Here is an 18,936-nt window from a genome sequence, read left to right as displayed (position 1 = left end):
CCCTCGGCTCTCCTACATCAGAGCCGAGGGTGCGCTTGAACCCTTGTGCAGCCTCGGCTCTGCTACATCAGAGCCGAGGGTGCGCTTGAACCCTTGTGCACACTCTGCTTCATCAAGCTAATAGAATGCATTGGCCAGCACTGATTGGCCAGAGTACGGAATTCGGCCAATCAGCGCTGGCCAATGCATTCTATTAGCCCGATGAAGTAGAGCTGAATGTGTGTGCTAAGCACACACATTCAGCACTGCTTCATCACGCCAATACAATGCATTAGCCAGTGCTGATTGGCCAGAGTACGGAATTCGGCCAATCAGCGCTGGCTCTGCTGGAGGAGGCGGAGTCTAAGATCGCTCCACACCAGTCTCCATTCAGGTCCGACCTTAGACTCCGCCTCCTCCAGCAGAGCCAGCGCTGATTGGCCGAATTCCGTACTCTGGCCAATCAGCACTGGCTAATGCATTGTATTGGCTTGATGAAGCAGTGCTGAATGTGTGTGCTTAGCACACACATTCAGCTCTACTTCATCGGGCTAATAGAATGCATTGGCCAGCGCTGATTGGCCGAATTCCGTACTCTGGCCAATCAGCACTGGCTAATGCATTGTATTGGCTTGATGAAGCAGTGCTGAATGTGTGTGCTTAGCACACACATTCAGCTCTACTTCATCGGGCTAATAGAATGCATTGGCCAATCAGCGCTGGCCAATGCATTCTATTAGCGTGAACTGAGTTTGCACAGGGGTTCTAGTGCACCCTCGGCTCTGCTACATCAGATTGCTACATCTGATGTAGCAGTGCCGAGTGTGCATCAGATGTGTAGTTGAGCAAAACTGACTCAGCACTGCTAAGTCTGCATTCGCATAGGAATGCATTGGCCAGCCTTCGGCCAATCAGCGCTGGCTCTGCCGGAGGAGGCGGAGTCTAAGGTCGGACCTGAATGGAGACTGGTGTGGAGCTATCTTAGACTCCGCCTCCTCCAGCAGAGCCAGCGCTGATTGGTCGAGTTCCGTACTCTGGCCAATCAGCACTGGCCAATGCATTTCTATGGGGAAAAGTTAGCTTGCGAAAATCGCAAACTGACAGGGATTTCCATGAAATAAAGTGACTTTTATGCCCCCAGACATGCTTCCCCTGCTGTCCCAGTGTCATTCCAGGGTGTTGGTATCATTTCCTGGGGTGTCATAGTGGACTTGGTGACCCTCCAGACACGAATTTGGGTTTCCCCCTTAACGAGTTTATGTTCCCCATAGACTATAATGGGGTTCGAAACCCATTCGAACACTCGAACAGTGAGCGGCTGTTCGAATCGAATTTCGAACCTCGAACATTTTAGTGTTCGCTCATCTCTATCTAGAACCATTAAAATTTCTCATGTGGCCCCATGGGAAAATGAATTGCCCACCCCTGCTCTAAATGATAAAACTAATATTGATAGGCTGCATCTAAAAATATATATCCCACACCAACTTCGTCATTGTTTTTCTAGAAGTGCCAATTACTTCATGTTCATTTGCATGTATTCATAACATCCTAAAGAGAGGAGGACTGTAATAAGCTGTCTAGATGGGGAACAGAGGATATGTTTGGCAGTGTTCCCGGTAATATTCCATTGTAAATCTACAAAATGTAGATCCTTGTCCTTGGTATGTAGGAAAATGAAATGTCTAAATATGCAAACAACCTGTTTTATTTCAGTAAGCGAGACAGGATCTAAATCTATTGTTTCCATTATTCCGCCCTGGACCATCTTCGGTCAAAAAAGCAATATCACTGTTTATTAAAAAAGACAATCTTATTCTGGCTCTTATTTAAGCACAGTCCCATTCAGTGTTGGATTAGCAATGTTTTATATGATGGAAACATACCGAGATCACTGTCCAATGATTGGTGGCAATGGTCACATGTCAGGATGTCATCACTGCAGTAGGAATTGCATATACCAGCAGTAGACTGTGTGCATCAGAGGATCAGTAAGGTGAGTACTATATTTAACCCATTCTGAACTATTTTTAGGCTATTCAACCTATTTTTTAGGGGGTGACACCCTCTGTAAGACAAGATCACAGACCTAAATTTTGCAAACCATTAAAAACCAAAGTGAAAGACAGACAAAGAACAATTGGACATATTTACTATATTGGGGTTACGACAAGACTCTGGAGAAAACATGGCACATCTTAGGTGAATCTTGGCACATCTAACTTGAACTAAAATGCTAGCAGTGCAATTCCATAACGGGTCACACGCACCGTATCATTGTTGCTAATATTATTGTTGGTACTCCAATTGTCATAGCCGTTTGCACTTCTATATGTATACTGACCTCCTTGTCATTGCCATTCCCATTTGAATTGCACCGTTCTGCTCTAAACATGCGGTGTTTCTTTATTTTTTTTTTTGTTGCTCTTAGATACTTATTGACTTTATTATGCCAAATTTGTTTTTACTTTTAACAATGTTTGTTTTCCTCCCTGCCCTCTCTTCCCTCTCTCTTTTCCAGTCCACACATAGCCAGGTGTCAGTGGCTATTCTCTGTCAGACCAAGCACCACTTACTGTAGCATAATTCCTGTTGCCACTTGTGTTTGCCGCAATCTTTAGACTTTTTAGATATTATGGCTTAGGATACTACTCACACTCATGAAACACTAGTCAACTCTGCATCAGCTAACTTTGACAAGAGGGCCATCCCTATTTGAAGGTAGTCTGCCACCAGGGTGAAGCATATTACACCAGCAACACAATTAGGGTATGTTCACACAGCGAAAAATGGATTCCATGTGTAAACATACCACACAGCTAGCCACAATGTAATGCCTATGTAGTGCCCCAACATCCCGTCGCAGCATTCTGCTCCAGATTAGGCCTGAATGAATGGGCCTACATACCCCTAATCGGGAGGGAGTCTTGCGCTGCGGACAATGCGGCTCAGTCAGCCGTGGAATCCGTGGCAAGATAGGTCATCTCGCTTCTTTTTTTCCGCTACTAGCTAGCGGAAAAAGAAGTAAGCGGCTCCCATTGAAGTGAATGGGAGCTGTTTTGGCAGGCGGATTTTAAGGCGGATTCCGCGTCAAAATCTGCTGCCAAAAAACTCGTGTGAACAGACCCTTAGATAGGTCAAGCTTACCTGAAAGTAACTTGTTATTCCCCATGAATACCTGTGCCTTCATTGCCAAGGTATTCACTTATTTCACAATATGCAAATGAAAAATCTGGAGCACCAGGGGCAATTCCCTTGCTCCAAACTACTATACCCCACACTGCTCTAATATGAACCCTTGTTCAGGAATTGAAGTAACCCAAGTGGCGGCTGGGGGTAATAGAGTGGGGCAGGTGTAAAAAAAACACATAAAGCATACTCACTTGTCCCCGTTGCTGCGGTGTTGGTTTGGTGTTGTGTCAATCCATCGATGCTGGAAGTCCCTAGCCTCACGTCACTCTTCTGAGACCAATCATTAGTCTCAGCAGTCACTGGAGAGGGTCGAGTGATATAACTCACAGCAGATTCCAACTATCTGATAAAATATAATGAAAATGAACCTGGACGTGAATGTACCATCTGCATGCTGAGGTCCGAGCTCATTTACAACTTTCTCAGTAACAATATCATGAAATGGACTTTGTGTAGGAATGGAGATGATGGAAATGGCTTTGGGTGTGACACTGGGTAAAATGACATTTGCATTCTTTGCAAGTGTCCTATGTTAAACTCTAATAACATTGTCGCTTTTGGTAAATTTTATTTGAAGCCAGAATAACATATAAATTCTGGAGGCTCCTGAGTAGACCCCACAGGAAGAACTTGCTTGTATCATGTAGTTCAGCCTGCTCTTCGGTCTATCAACATGACATGGAGAGTTGTTCCAGACAAGTATTTTCTTTGGCTCCACTGGACGGTGTGTTAGATGCTCTGTAATCTGTGGTCTGGGGGAGGGGAGACTTTCCATTCCTTGAGATGAAACAGCAGCTTTTCAGCTTCAGAAGGCAACACTTGGAACTGGATCAAGAGACATTTCTTAGTTGTTAATTTAGTTTTAGGGATCTTAATTTTTGTGGTTTATTCATAACACTAAGGTGTGATTTGGTAGTGTAGTGAAGATATGTGGACAGTAACGGCCTAGGCTCTGGCAAGGTCAAGAAAAAACTTTACTGTATATGGAAACAACCACATGGATGAAAAGCATACAGACGTCTCAGGATGAAGTTCAACCATAGTGCAAACAATCTTGAAAGATAGATGGTGGAGGGTTCTCAATGCGTTGCCTATGCAATTTTTACTACCTTGCTTTAAAGGAGTCTCCCTGATCTGTGAGATACTAGAGCAGGATCAGTGACTACTTTATGTCAGACTGTGTGCCACCAAGCAGCACTCCAGCTGCCACTCTTATTGTCTGCAATCTTTAGATAGATACTCTGACTTTATGACGCTGCTCCCAGCTATGAGCCCATGTCAAATTATGCATCAACTAACTCTTTGATGGAAGGCCATCTTCTTTTAAACTATGCTACAGGTCCACCCTAGTAATGTAGCCATCTTGCATCATTGAGTCTTCTGTGGGCCAGACTAATTGTTGTTCCCCTCCGCCATTATGGCATCCATGTCAAGTCTTTCACAGCGCCACATGAGGTGGACAACAGCTTATAGTACCAGAAAAACTACCTTGTCATACACCAAAATACAACAATGATAATCCCTGCAAGAGAGTAACACCTCCACCAATTCCAACTCCTTATATCCTTTAATTGGTGCTGCTCCACTAATTCTGGAACTGTGGAAATTTTTTCTGTAGCAATTCCTGTGCAATAAGTGCTGTTAGTTTTAGTAGCCAATATGCTAATTAGGCTGTCTACTGTCAGGTGGGTGGTTCTGGTTTGAAGCAGCTAGTCTGGGACCATCCATTGGACAGTAGAGAGCTTAATTAGCATAATGGGTACTGACAACTAACAGCACCAAATGCTCAGAAATGATGGGGGCTACAAAAAATACACGTGCACCAGAATCAGTGGAGTAGCACCTATTGAAGGAAGCAAAGAGTTGGAATTGTTGGAGATGGTGAAAGGTCCTCTGGATATAGAAGTCCTGGAAGTCCCCTAGTTAAAGGGACTTCCAGCTCAGTATTGGATATATAGATAAACACAGTAGCTTGTAGGGCTTGTAGAGGCAGTAATCTGCTCAAAGCCCAAACTGCGGACTACATGCCCCTAAAGTCCTTTTCAGTAAATTTACATATTTATAGAACTCTATATCTCTGCAACAGAGCGGCAGTAAGAAGTAAGAAAAGCAGTTTAAAAAACCTTACAAGGTATTGCAATGATTAATTAATGGATCGGTGACCAAGTGTGTGTACCACCACTTAATCACATGGGGTAGTAGGGTGAGTTCACACGGGTTTTTTTGGTCAGGATTTTGAGGCTGTATTCGCCTCAAAATCCTGATGAAAAAGATGGCTCTCATTGAAATCGATGGGAGCCGTTCAGGTGTTTTTGCTAGAAGTCGGCTTGTTCCGGTTCCCGGAAAAAGAAGCCTGATGCTCATTCGGCCTGAAGACACTCCCTCCTCCCGACTAGGCCCATTCATTGGGACTAATCCAGAGCATAGTGCGCGAAAGAATGCCGGTGCAGTGCACTGGCATTCAGTTGCAGCAACCCGTCTTTTGGACCGGAACCTGAGATGGCCTCCGCTTCAGGTTCCGGTCCAAAGAACCCTGTCCGAACTTACCGTTACATGCCCTGTTCTTGCGATTGCTGGGAGCCAACTGTCGTCTACAGTGAGATAACTCCTTTAAGTCATCAAGTACTCAAACACTTTGTCAGCTTCACTCTATCATACGCCAAATCCCTATCCCTGCACCCCTACAGTTTCTCACAAAGGAAGTACACCTCTCACAGTTTTGTAATTATTTCATTGAATATTTGCATGGGACAACACTAAAGATATGACACTTTGATACAATATAAAGTAGTCATTGCGCAGCTTATATAACACTGTAAATGTGGTGTGCCATCAAAATCACTCAATACACAGCCATTAATGTCTAAATAACAAAAGTGAGTACACCCCTAAGTGAATATGGACAAATTGTGCCCCAAGTATTAATATTTTGTATGGACACCATTATTTTCCAGCAATGCTTTAACCCTGTTGGGCTTGGAGTTCATTAGAACATCACAGGTTGCCACTGTAATCTTCTTCTACTCCTCCCTGTTGACATTATGGAGCTGGTGGATGTTAGAGACCTTACACTCCTCCACCTTATGTTTGAGGGTACCCTACAGATGCTCAATAGGGTTTAGGTTTGGAGACATGCTTGGCCAGTCGAGCATCTTTACCCTAAGTTTCTTTAGTAAGGCAGTGGTCATTGCAGAGGTGTGTTTGGGTCATTATCGTGTTGGAATACTGCACTGTGGCCCAGTTTCCAAAGGCAGGGGATTATGCTCTGTTCCAGTATGTCACAGTACATGTTGGCATTCAGTAAACTGTAGCACCCCACAGCAGGCAGGCAGCACTCATGCAGCCCCAAACCATGACATCCCACCACCATGCTTGACTTTAGGCAAGACACACTTGACTTTGTATCCCTCACATTATTCCTGCCATACACAATTGACACCATCTGAACCGAACTAACCGCTGTAAGGTCTTGGCCTCTGTACTGCAGCTCAGTTTCAGGCTGTTTGCAAACTTCTTATACCCTAGATAATCTATATTTAGAGCAATGATTCTTTATTTCAGAGATCCTCACAGTTCTTTGCCATGAGGTTCCATGTTGAACTTCCAGTGACCAGTACAAGAGAGTATGAGAGCGATAATACCAAATTTAAGACTTCTGCTCCGCATTCACAGCTGAGACCTTGTAACACTAACATGGACTGATTGGTCCCTCACTTAGGGGTGTACTTACTTCTGTTGCCAGGGGTTTAGACATTAATGGCTATGTATTGAGTGACTTTCAGAGCACAACTGTTATACGACTATTTTACATTGAATCAAAGTGTCATATCTTAAGTGTTGTCCCATGCAAATATATAATTAAATAATTACAGAAATGTGAGGGGTGTACTTACTTTTGTGTGATACTGTACATAACATGATAAGGGACATTTACTGAGCAAAATGCAGTACTATAAACTTGGCATTAAGTGAAAACGCCCTTGGAAGCCAGAGTCTGTCGTTGAACTTAAATTCCCATACTAGTCTGAGGCCCCACTTTGTGGAAATGCAGCTTTTTTGCTGCAGATTTTGCTGCGTTTTTTGAGCCATAGCTAGGAGTGAATTGAGCACAAGGTAGAAGTATTAGAACTTCCTATATATTCCCCATTCTTGGTTTTGGCTCAAAAAACGCAACAAATTCAGCGTTTGCACAACGTGGGGCCTCAGCCTTAATGTTCTACTTATACAGTCCTATGAAAAAGTTTGGGCACCCCTATTAATCTTAATCATTTTTAGTTCTAAATATTTTGGTATTTGCAACAGCCATTTCAGTTTGATATATCTAATAACTGATGGACACAGTAATATTTCAGGATTGAAATGAGGTTTATTGTACTAACAGAAAATGTGCAATATGCATTAAACCAAAATTTGACCGGTGCAAAAGTATGGGCACCTCAACAGAAAAGTGACATTAATATTTAGTAGATCCTCCTTTTGCAAAGATAACAGCCTCTAGTCGCTTCCTGTAGCTTTTAATCAGTTCCTGGATCCTGGATAAAGGTATTTTGGACAAACAATTCAAGTTCAGTTAAGTTAGATGGTCGCCGAGCATGGACAGCCCGCTTCAAATCATCCCACAGATGTTCAATGATATTCAGGTCTGGGGACTGGGATGGCCATTCCAGAACATTGTAATTGTTCCTCTGCATGAATGCCTGAGGATTTGGAGCGGTGTTTTGGATCATTGTCTTGCTGAAATATCCATCCCCGGCGTAACTTCAACTTCGTCACTGATTCTTGAACATTATTCTCAAGAATCTGCTGATACTGAGTGGAATCCATGCGACCCTCAACTTTAACAAGATTCCCGATGCCGGCATTGGCCACACAGCCCCAAAGCATGATGGAACCTCCACCAAATTTTACAGTGGGTAGCATGTGTTTTTCTTGGAATGCTGTTTCTTTTTGGACGCCATGCATAACGCCTTTTTTTATAACCAAACAACTCAATTTTTGTTTCCAAAATGAAGCTGCCTTGTCCAAATGTGCTTTTTCATACCTCAGGCAACTCTATTTGTGGCGTACATGCAGAAATGGCTTCTTTCTCATCACTCTCCCATACAGCTTCTATTTGTGCACAGTGCGCTGTATAGTTGACCGATGCACAGTGACACCATCTGCAGCAAGATGATGCTGCAGCTCTTTGGAGGTGGTCTGTGGATTGTCCTTGACTGTTCTCACCATTCTTCTTCTCTGCCTTTCTGATATTTTTCTTGGCCTGCCACTTCTGGGCTTAACAAGAACTGTCCCTGTGGTCTTCCATTTCCTTACTATGTTCCTCACAGTGGAAACTGACAGGTTAAATCTCTGAGACAACGTTTTGTATCCTTCCCCTGAACAACTATGTTGAACAATCTTTGTTTTCAGATCATTTGAGAGCGGGCTGTCCATGTTCGGCGACCATCAAACTTAACTGAACTTGAATTGTTTTGTAGAAAGAAATGGTCCAAAATACCTTCATCCAGGATCCAGGAACTGATTAAAAGCTACAGGAAGTGACTAGAGGCTGTTATCTTTGCAAAAGGAGGATGTACTAAATATTAATGTCACTTTTCTGTTGAGGTGCCCATATTTTTGCACCGGTCAAATTTTGGTTTAATGCATATTGCGCATTTTCTGTTAGTACAATAAACCTCATTTCAATCCTGAAATATTACTGTGTCCATCAGTTATTAGATATATCAAACTGAAATGGCTGTTGCAAACACCAAAATATTTAGAACTAAAAATGATTAAGATTAATAGGGGTGCCCAAACTTTTTCATAGCACTGTATGCAAGTGCTAAGCTGCAGACGGAGCACGGGGCCAGGACAAGGCTCTTCTGGTGCCCCCCTTTTGTAAGCTTTCTATATAAGGTAGCGCTACATCTGATGTGCCCTGGCAGCTTCTGCTCGTGAATATGATGGAAATAAAAGACCTGCAGACATTGTTTTATTAGAATCATCATCTTTAATTTACATAGCACCAAATGAATCTGGAGCCTTTACAATCTCTATCACATAGAGTAACATGAGACAAGCACAGAACACAAAGGGAGGAATAAGAAGAGGAGCCGGCTCTCTGCTATGTACATTGTAATATAAATATTAATGTTAAATACTCGAAAGATCACAGCACAATGTCTGAACATAGTCATATCATGGGGATCTGCTAGCTCAGGTTTCTTTATTTTACGTTCTGGGATTTATAGGTAATTATGGGATTTATACACAAGGATTATTAGTGTTACAACTGTTAAAGGGGCTGTCTGAGATTAAAAGGTTTGGATCCCAAAACAGCGCCACTCCTGGCTTTTGGATATATCTGGTACTGCAGTTGTCAGATTGTACTGACCGGTCGATGTTACATTCGGTCCAGGGAGGGCCAGAGTTGTATTATCTAGCATGCTCCTATTCACACAACAGTGAAAAACGGCCATGTGACAGCTGTTTGTATATTGGCAAAGCAGCTATTAAAAATGGAGGCGTCTAATACAGAACGGTCATGTGAATAAGGCCCAACCTGGGCCGGAGAACCACTGATCTCAGCAGTAAAGATAACTCACTGCTGAGAGATCCTGAGGACTAAGTTTGCCTATTACTTCCATAGAGCGAGAGAATGGAAATTGACACATTTTGTGTTCCCTGGGGAATTTTCCTAGATATAGTTCACTATGGGGACTTCGGTCCGGTCAATACCCTACAATTCATTCAGAAAAACTGTATTAAATAAGTTTCTAAAAGTGTACATGGTTCAAGTATAGGTCCTAAAAGACATGAATCCTGCTCATGGAAAAAGATAGTCTTCTTTAGTTACATATCATAGCAGAACATGTTGAATTAATGTAATGGGGCCCCCAGTCAGGACCCCTACCCACTATAGGTAAAAGTAAAACCCTTAGCTAGCAGAAGATAGATCCAATCATGATGAATGTTACAAAAATACACAAATATATAAACATTTTCCAAAAAGTGCTATACAATAGGATACATTTTGTGTCATGAGAAATGGAATATAACACTAATATATACACAACCCTGATATCCTGATTTACAGTCTTCAATAAACTGGATTTCTTTACAATGTCCTGACATCAAATCTACAATTTATAGCAATTTCTGCTCTCCTGTTGCCATAACAGAACAAGGTATATGATACTAGCAGGAGTGTCTAATGCCATCTATAGACCTTGCCTTATTCCTATCACCCCATGCTATAGACTGTCAAAGGTACAGGACCAGCTCGTTCTATGCTTCTAGGGCCAATGCCATTGCTAAACCCTACGATACCTTTTAGTTCACTGCATCTGAAAGGAAGACCATGCTATCCCTGTATACACAGCAGTCCATCTTTACATGCCCCACCTATAGCATTAGTACTGCCTTTCTCTAAAAGGAGCATGTTAGGCATCAAGACCTTAAACACAAGAACCCATACACAGATCCTATAGATTCCTGAGCTTTTGCTGTCTCTATAGTACATCGCTAGGAAATCTGTGTTGTGTCCTTAGATTTTTCTTCATCTGTCTTTTCTGGAACAGGTCCCTCTGTGGCTTCTTCTTGGATGGTAAAGTGGATCTCAGAGGAGGAAGACTCAGAGCTAATACTACTGTCCACTATGTTGTAGTCAGTGCAGAAACGGCTCGGCACAAAACTGTCCTGCAGGATGGTGAACATAGTGCTGGGCTGGGGAGGCTTGGAGACCGACAGAGACGATGTACTTTTTCTGATCTCTGTCCACAGCTTCTCTTCATCCTGATAGAGTAGGAGTAGTTTTGATTCTTTCTCCCTCTTCTTTGATCGCATGTAGACCAGCATGATGCCCATCAGAAATATTCCATAGAAGGACATGACGATGACAATGTAAAGATACTCATTGTTATCTTTCCCATTGTTCACTTGGCTTGGCAGATTCTGGTCCGAGCTGAGGTCTAGGCTCGTCATGGTCGCATTAGCTATTTCATCCATCCTCAACATTGAAGCAGAAAATCGATTTATCCGCTAGATCTGCGTAGAGACAAAACATCTTACTAACTCTTTCATACGCGAAACAGCGGTAGAAATTGTTACAAGCACACATAGATATTGCATGTTGTATTGGTTTCCCAATAAAAGCATAACATAAACTGAAAAGTTGCCCACAATCTGCCATGTGGCATAACAAACAATAAAATGGGTTTGGGATTTGATTTGTTATGAAATTTGAAGGGGACTTTTCACCAACTCCAATGCTTTGCATCTTGACTAGGCACTGCTCCAACTATTTTGGTGCAAATGGAATTTCTTCTCTAGTCCCAACCATTCCATTGCAATCATTTTATTATTATTATTATTATTATTATTTATATAGCACCATTAATTCCATGGTGCTTTACATTTCTTTTAGTTTTAGCACCATTATGCTTATTAGAATATTTAATGTCAAGTAGGAGGTCCCTATCTGTCTCCTCCAGCTGAGGACCGCCCACTTGACAGTGTAGAGACCAATTAGCATATCGGATGTTAAAACTAGCAGCACAGACTGCTCAGGAATGGAGGGGACTGGACTTAAAATTCCAACTCTGGTGGAATCAGTGGAGCTGGTGAAAGGTCCTTTTTAAGTGGACCCTTATTGCATCATCATTGTTGCCACTGGTAATGCTCCCTATGATCATGGCTATGAATAATGAATATATAGTAGATAATATTACTACTTTTATGGGAATTGCTCTATAAGTGCAAACAAATACAAACCTTGATCTATGTATCTATATCAGTAAAAACTCTCCCTATTAGACTGTAATAACATACGTATATCTCATAGGATTCTTTATGACCGAACACACATATAACATAGACTCCTCAATTACTGATCATCTTATCTGGATTATCTTATCTTATCTATCTTACTTAGATTTTCTTTAGTCTGAATACTTCATGATGTGCATATCCCTACTTCATGTGTAATACATTGATGTCCATGGAATTGGAATTTTCCAGCATAGGAAGTGGTGAGTGTGGTTAGTAAGCATAGTCCTGATGCCGGAGAGGCCGCATCAACTTCTGACAACTGTCATGTACAATAGTAAGTGTAACAAAGCCACTATACTATGCTGAAGGTTACTGTATATAGGACAGGTTGTAAACTCGTCACATTGTAGGTACAATGCTAAAGACTGTCTTCAAGAAAGTTCCGGAAATTAAAGCCTTCCTTTGCTAAAATTGCGGAGGATAATCCTGTTTCCATCCCCACAATGCAGTGCGTGGCGTGTCCAGCTTTCCTTACAGTGTTGCTAGGTATTAATATTGACAGTAGGGCCGTGTATTATGATGATGGATGGATTAAGGTTGGATTTTTCCTGGGGTAGAGTTTCACGCTCCCCTTCCTGTGTTATTAAACCTTTAATATTGTTTCACATACACATTCATTCTTTTCAGATTCCCATCTTGCTGCTGGACAGGACATAAAGGAACCTTGCCATTTTCCCTATGTATAATCCATCCACATTATAATTTTCTTCTATCACCACCACTATGACATAAGATTAATTTTTATACAACTACTACTAGTGACTTTCAATTACAATGTATTAGTGGCACACTATAGTGCGAGGTGATTCACATTCATTTGATAGAGAAAACCAATTTTAACATTTGCAAATTTTTGGAAATTTCTACATAGGCTGTAGTGATATAGAAGACTATATTCATATTTTATACATCCCATTTACAGTCTCCTGTCTATATTAGATCACAGAGAAATATAGTAAATTCTCTCCTATTGTGAACCGACTATTCATCCATTCAATAATAATAGTATTATGTTGCATGTATATCACCAATTGCTAATATAAACTTTCCTTTGCATTCTTGCATGTGTGTAATTTCTTGGTTTCAGATTGTTACTTACAGTATATTTCATTGCCTATATACAGCATTTATACAGATGTTGAAGAGTTAGCTCAAATTTCTGCAACTGGTTAAACTACTGCAGCAAAAGGCAACAAAACCAATGAGAAGTCAATGAATATTTTATAAGTGACTTTTTATTGTTTTTTGTTGTCTTCTCTGATAAGATATCACGCTGCACTAGTATAACCAATTGTAGAAATTCAGATGAACTCTACACTGGTATATGCAGGATATTGTATGATATGGACTTACGTGTAAGAAGAACTTGGAGGTCAAGTGAATGAGATCTGGTTCTTGTTCTCTGTATTTCTGGAAAGCTGAGACTAGTTTCCAAGTGATGTTCTGGCATCTGTCTGAGCTGCAGGGTCATATATAGCCAGCGGAGGAGGTCTGCGTGACATGATGTAGAAGAGGAGGGTGGAGGCTGGTGCTCCAAGACACAGAGGACAACCCACTGAACTTGGGACAGCCACAAGGGGGAGAAGAGAGGATAAGTAGGAGATTGAGGGATTTCTAGGTCTGATTGAAATTAGCAAAGTCAGTGAAGTCAAACACACATGATGGGGTTATCCTCATATCTAAGGGTGCTGACAGTAATGGCTTCAATCATGGAACACATTCAGACTGAGTCATGGGTCACAAGCACACTATAAACTGGACATGTGTTACTGAAGCTATACGAACTTTCTTCTTCTGTAAACTATGCAAACAGAGAACGTCTGACGCAAAACTTGTATCTTGTTTCTACAGCGAGAATCTTCCTCTAGTGGGAATAGAAATGTAGACTGGACTTAGTATAATAGTTACTGTATTACAGTATGTGCAGTACAACCTTCTATTGTAGTGGTGAGTGTATATCTAGGGTATATCGTATAACATTCTGCATGAAGATCCACATGTAATCTGTATATCAAACTGAAAATCTGAGGCAAAAATTCATGAGGGCTGGATAACCATGAAATCCATTCAGCGTCATGTGTGAACTTTAACTTTCTCAGTTTTGCACATCATGAAATGTAAAATAAGTGCATAGCAGCCGGTGTTACAGTCTGGTGCTGCCACTTTACCAATATTGCTTTTAGCAATATAGTGACATTCATTTTTTTCGTTCAGATCAGCCCCAAACCAAATCACCCATCACCAAACTACATCATATTGCCCACTTGTAAGTAGGTTTTTATAAAATATGTTTCTTTTTGAGCCGAGGCATGCCAAATTTCCTGGGATTGTTTCCAAAAATCAGAGATCAGATTAACCCGCACTTCTGCACTTGGTTAATCTGCTGCAGTGTGACTTCTTATCATAGAAGACTGCAAAAAACAATGTTTTTACCATAACTTTTCGTAGGTTTTTGTTGTCTTCTGTGATAAGATATCACACTGCAGCAGATCAACCTATTGCAGAAGTTCAGGTTAAATCTGCTACCTCTGTATATGTGAAAGGCCATAACTACCAGGGAAGCAGGTATAGCAGTTTCTAAGGCCCTAATGTAAAGGTAAATCATCTGGACTTCCTAAAATATGTGTGTTCCAAGGAATAAACAATAGGGGATCAAGCCCAGGCGTCCCAGCATCTGATGTGGCTTCAACTGTTCTTATCCTTAGAGGTTCGGGACCCTTTTCTTTGGAAAACTCTTTTATCTCTTCACATGTTGGTACCAAGTTTTGATATTGGGCCCCATTGTTTGTTATACTGCTACAGCGGAGTAACTATAGGGGTAGCAGATTTATTTATTTTTAATAGGCCGTTACCTGTTGGAATAACTCCAGCAGGTATTGGGCCCCATTTACTTACCGATCCTGGCTCCTGCATACAGCTGATGTCACTTCCCCTTCTGTTGAGGCAGCTGTGAGCAGGAGCAGGGATAGGTAAGTAAGGCCATGGGCCCGCAAACCCCTCTCGCAGCATTGGGGACGCCCCCAGTGCTGTTTGAGCGTTGGAGCTCGCTCCCAGTGCTGCGAGAGACCTTATTTGCAAACCAACAAAAACCAGGATTCCTACGGAACGGCGGTGCGGAGAAGACAACGAAAGGTAGGAGAAGAATAGCCTTTCTTAAGGCTATTCCAATGTGTTACTCAGAAAAAAATGTATTTGAAAGATAGGATCCCTTTAAAAGTCAAAAGTTCACCACGGGGCCCTGCCATTCCTAGTTACACCACTGTATTTCTATATATATATGTCTCAAATTTAGAGTTATATAACTTCTGCTTCAAGCCTAGAATGTGAATGAAAGATAGTATTGGTGGTACTTGGCTTCTCCTCAAACCATCATTATACAGATTACTTCTTATAATTCCGTCACAATCTTTGTCCTTACATTGCATACATTGGAAATATAATCAGCTATATCTAATATGTTATTAGTGATATAACCCATAGGAAATATTATATGTGGTTAGCTCCAAATAGGGTTGTCATCTGCTGAACCCTTGTGGCCTGTTTTCTGTCAGCACTTGGACTGATCAGAGGATCATCCGGTTCTCTGGTGGGCCACACAGACCCTGTACAGACGGAAGGAAACATGGGACAACTCTATTCATCACCCAACAATACAGTACTGCAGTGAAGAGAATGTACACTAAGGTATACTGTATATATAACGCATACACATCACGGATAAGGATCACAGAATAGCGTCTTACGCTGTATAACAACTTTAAGTAGCTTTTATAACCATAGAAAATAACCTTTACTTTATATTCCATATATTTCAGATTACATAGTGGAAAATCTATTCATCAACTCCTAAGTCATTAAACAAGGTCTACAACATACACATAAATGAACAGTTCATAGGGCTGAATACGTCATAGGTTCATGTGAATGGTGACATTTTACCAACTAGTATGAAAATCATTGAAGTAGATGACAGTTTATAATAGATAGTAATAAAAAAAAATGTTGAAAAGCGCAATTTGAGCGATTTTTATTTTCTGAAACTTATTAATTCTAAGACATAATAATGTAAGAAATATAAACCACGAATATTCTTACAATGCCACTATTGATTTGGTTAAGGAGTCCAATTTGTCATGAAATTCAATTCATTATCACAACATGATAGCAGGTTGCCATCCCCATCACAACCACGGAGTGGCCACACATAGACACATATGGTATAGAAATCATGTGATTGACTACAGTAAGACCCCGGCATCAGCAAGGAATAAGTTCCAAATCTACCGTGTTACCAAAAACCAAGGAGAGCATCAAACACCATTCCACACAATGTACAGAGCCAGAATTAGATGGCAGTACAGTGACCGAGCCAAACATTTACAGGCGCACTTCACGGCCTATGATGTTCAGGAAAGCTGTTGGGCGCGGGGTGAGTGTCAGCCCCCAATGATCTTATATTACTGAGCTATCCAGAAGATAGCACTCTGTCACTCTGACAAAACTGGGAATTTACTGCATTACAAAATCATTTTTCTTTTTTAAAGCCATGACATACATCTTAGGATAATCCTCCAGAAGAGAAGAAGGCACTCCCCAATTCTTTAAGATTTCTTTAATGCGGCATAATACATTTTTCCATCCAGGAAAATAAAGTGCAAACACCGGACACTATGTTTTCCTGGATGTTCTATTGTATAACACTGTAATTGTATAACCTGGAGTAAAGGTGTCTGTATGTGACCTTGTGTAACAGTGTCATCCACAGCGTCCTGCCCCTTTAAAGCTGACCTATAGCAATGAAGAAAAATGGCTGGATTGTTATGGAAACCTGGAGTAAAACTGTGTGTATGTGATCTTTTGTAACAGTTTTATCCAAAGTGCCCTGCCCCTTTAAAGCTTTCCTACAGTAGCGAAGAAAAATGGCTGGGTTGTTATGTAAACCTGGAGTAAAGCTGTGTGCATGTGGAGACTAAGCGCCTGCGAGCTTCTACTGGCTGATAAAGGACATGTGACCGTGTGTATGGCAGTTGGTATATGAGTAAAAGCCTTGCAGGCTTGTGTTGACTAATGCACGTCATTTTTGAGGCATACTGTATCTCAGGAATGGTACGTCCTAGAGGGCTGAGACCTGGTCTAAAACCTTCCTGGACACTTTATGTACCTTTACGCAAAATTTGGTGAGGATTGGTCCAGTCGTTTGGTCGTGCATAAAGCACTGAAAGACAGACAGAAAGTTGTTGTTTTTTTATAAATTCTTTATTTATATCAATAAAATAACAGCAAATAAACTCAAAATAAAACCTCACAAAACAGTAAAACAGACGGGCTGTATGTGAAGCAATACAGAGCGGGCAGCACACAAACAGGATATCTCAAATACAATGAAGCACAAAGAAACCCCAAAACTGTCCATCAGACAGGAGGAAAGAAAAAAAAAAAAATTAAAAAAAGAGGGGAGGAAGGAAGTGGAGGGGGAAAGAAGAGAGGGAACGGGGGACCCCGACCCCGGCTACAGGGCAACCAGCTCGACACGGGGCCTCAACACAGTACATCTCTGTTTGACTGAGACCCCTGGAAGATGATCCAGAGTGTCTAAGCCTCCATAAACGCCTCCCGAGCGTCTCTGAGAGACGCCGCGAGGTCCTCCATGCTCTGAATGTCCTCCACTTTGCAGAACCAGTGGCGGAGAGAGGGCAGGTTGGGTGACTTACAGAGCGCCGGAATGCACCCTCTGGCGGCATTGATCATGTGCCTCATCGCCGATCTGCGATAGACACGAAGGGAAACATCCGAGAGGTGGAGCAGAAAGAAGGCTGGCGAATGGGGGAGGGTAGTCTGGAAAATTTGGGAAAGTAAACAGTGAACACCGTCCCAGAAGTGTCAGCGCAGGACAGCTCCAGAAAATGTGCAAAAGTGTCCCCTCCTCCACGCCACAGCGCCAGCACATCAGAGAGGAGGACGGGAAGAACCTATGCAACTTAGATGGGACGTGGTACTGCCTGGTAAGAATCTTGTAACCCGCCTCCTGATACTTACAAGCCACTGAGCTCTTATGGGCGAGCTCAAGAATCCTAGCGCAGTGCCTACCATTTGCACAGGAAGGGGGGGGGCTGTGGCCCAGAGGAGGGGAGACCAGGAGCATGTAGAACTCTGACAGGGAATGCCGGAGGAGAGCCGAACCAGTACAGGCCTTCTCAAAGCCTGTAAGGGGCCTATCAAAACCTGCAGAGACGGGCAGCAAAGAGAGAAAATGGGAGAGCTGCAAGACCCGCCAAAGAAACTCATTTTATATATATATGAGATATATATATATAACCCGACTATCATCTACAGCAGAGTAACTATTTCATTGCATGTCCCTATAATGTACTATATCAATAATTACTGTGAATATATTTATTACCCATAGGGAACCCCAACTTTCATTCCAAGCATGGTAGAGGAAGAAAATACACAATCTATAATTTTTGGTCAGATATGTTTGAATATGACGACATTAGTCAGTCCTTACTATAAAAGTGACAGGACATCCTGTTTCTCTCTTCTGGGAAAAACCTTGAAGCAGTTTTAAGGGAACCCTTGCTGGGAAACACTGTAGTCCACAGCTAATAGCAAGTAAGAATTTATGGTGTTTCTACTTTTCTAATAAACAAATAAATTGATATAAAAGTCAAAACCACATAAAAACTGATCATTTTAAGTTAATATTCAATAATGGGTGGTGATTTGCAGATACAGGCAGCCTCAATATTTGGCACTTGACACCAGGGGCTGAGCAAGAAAAATGCGGCCAGAAAATGCGGCAAGAAAAATACGTGGGTGAGAATTAGGAGCTGAAATGTTATCAACAGAATTACCTAACTATTGTGTATATGACATTACATGAAATTTGGATACATACATTAGATAGAAGTAGGTTGATGACTTAACAACCAATGAATGAACCACAGTCAT

At 41.7% G+C, this 18,936-nt stretch overlaps 1 protein-coding gene across 1 annotated transcript; it reads right to left on the bottom strand.

The window, feature by feature from the left end:
* Nucleotides 1–9,206: 9,206 nt before the first annotated feature.
* Nucleotides 9,207–13,414, bottom strand: KCNE4 (potassium voltage-gated channel subfamily E regulatory subunit 4). The gene is made up of 2 exons (XM_075266738.1): nucleotides 13,336–13,414; nucleotides 9,207–11,199 (listed from the first exon to the last, which is right to left on the bottom strand). The coding sequence occupies exon 2, from the start codon at nucleotides 11,167–11,169 to the stop codon at nucleotides 10,678–10,680; it is 492 nt and encodes a 163-aa protein (XP_075122839.1). The 5' UTR covers nucleotides 11,170–11,199; nucleotides 13,336–13,414; the 3' UTR covers nucleotides 9,207–10,677.
* Nucleotides 13,415–18,936: the final 5,522 nt, after the last annotated feature.

The sequence above is a fragment of the Leptodactylus fuscus genome, chromosome 3 (assembly GCF_031893055.1).
Source record: "Leptodactylus fuscus isolate aLepFus1 chromosome 3, aLepFus1.hap2, whole genome shotgun sequence".
NCBI classification, from domain to species: domain Eukaryota; kingdom Metazoa; phylum Chordata; class Amphibia; order Anura; family Leptodactylidae; genus Leptodactylus; species Leptodactylus fuscus.
Note: the sequence above shows the minus strand (reverse complement) of the source record. Positions and strands in the feature narration are given on the sequence as shown.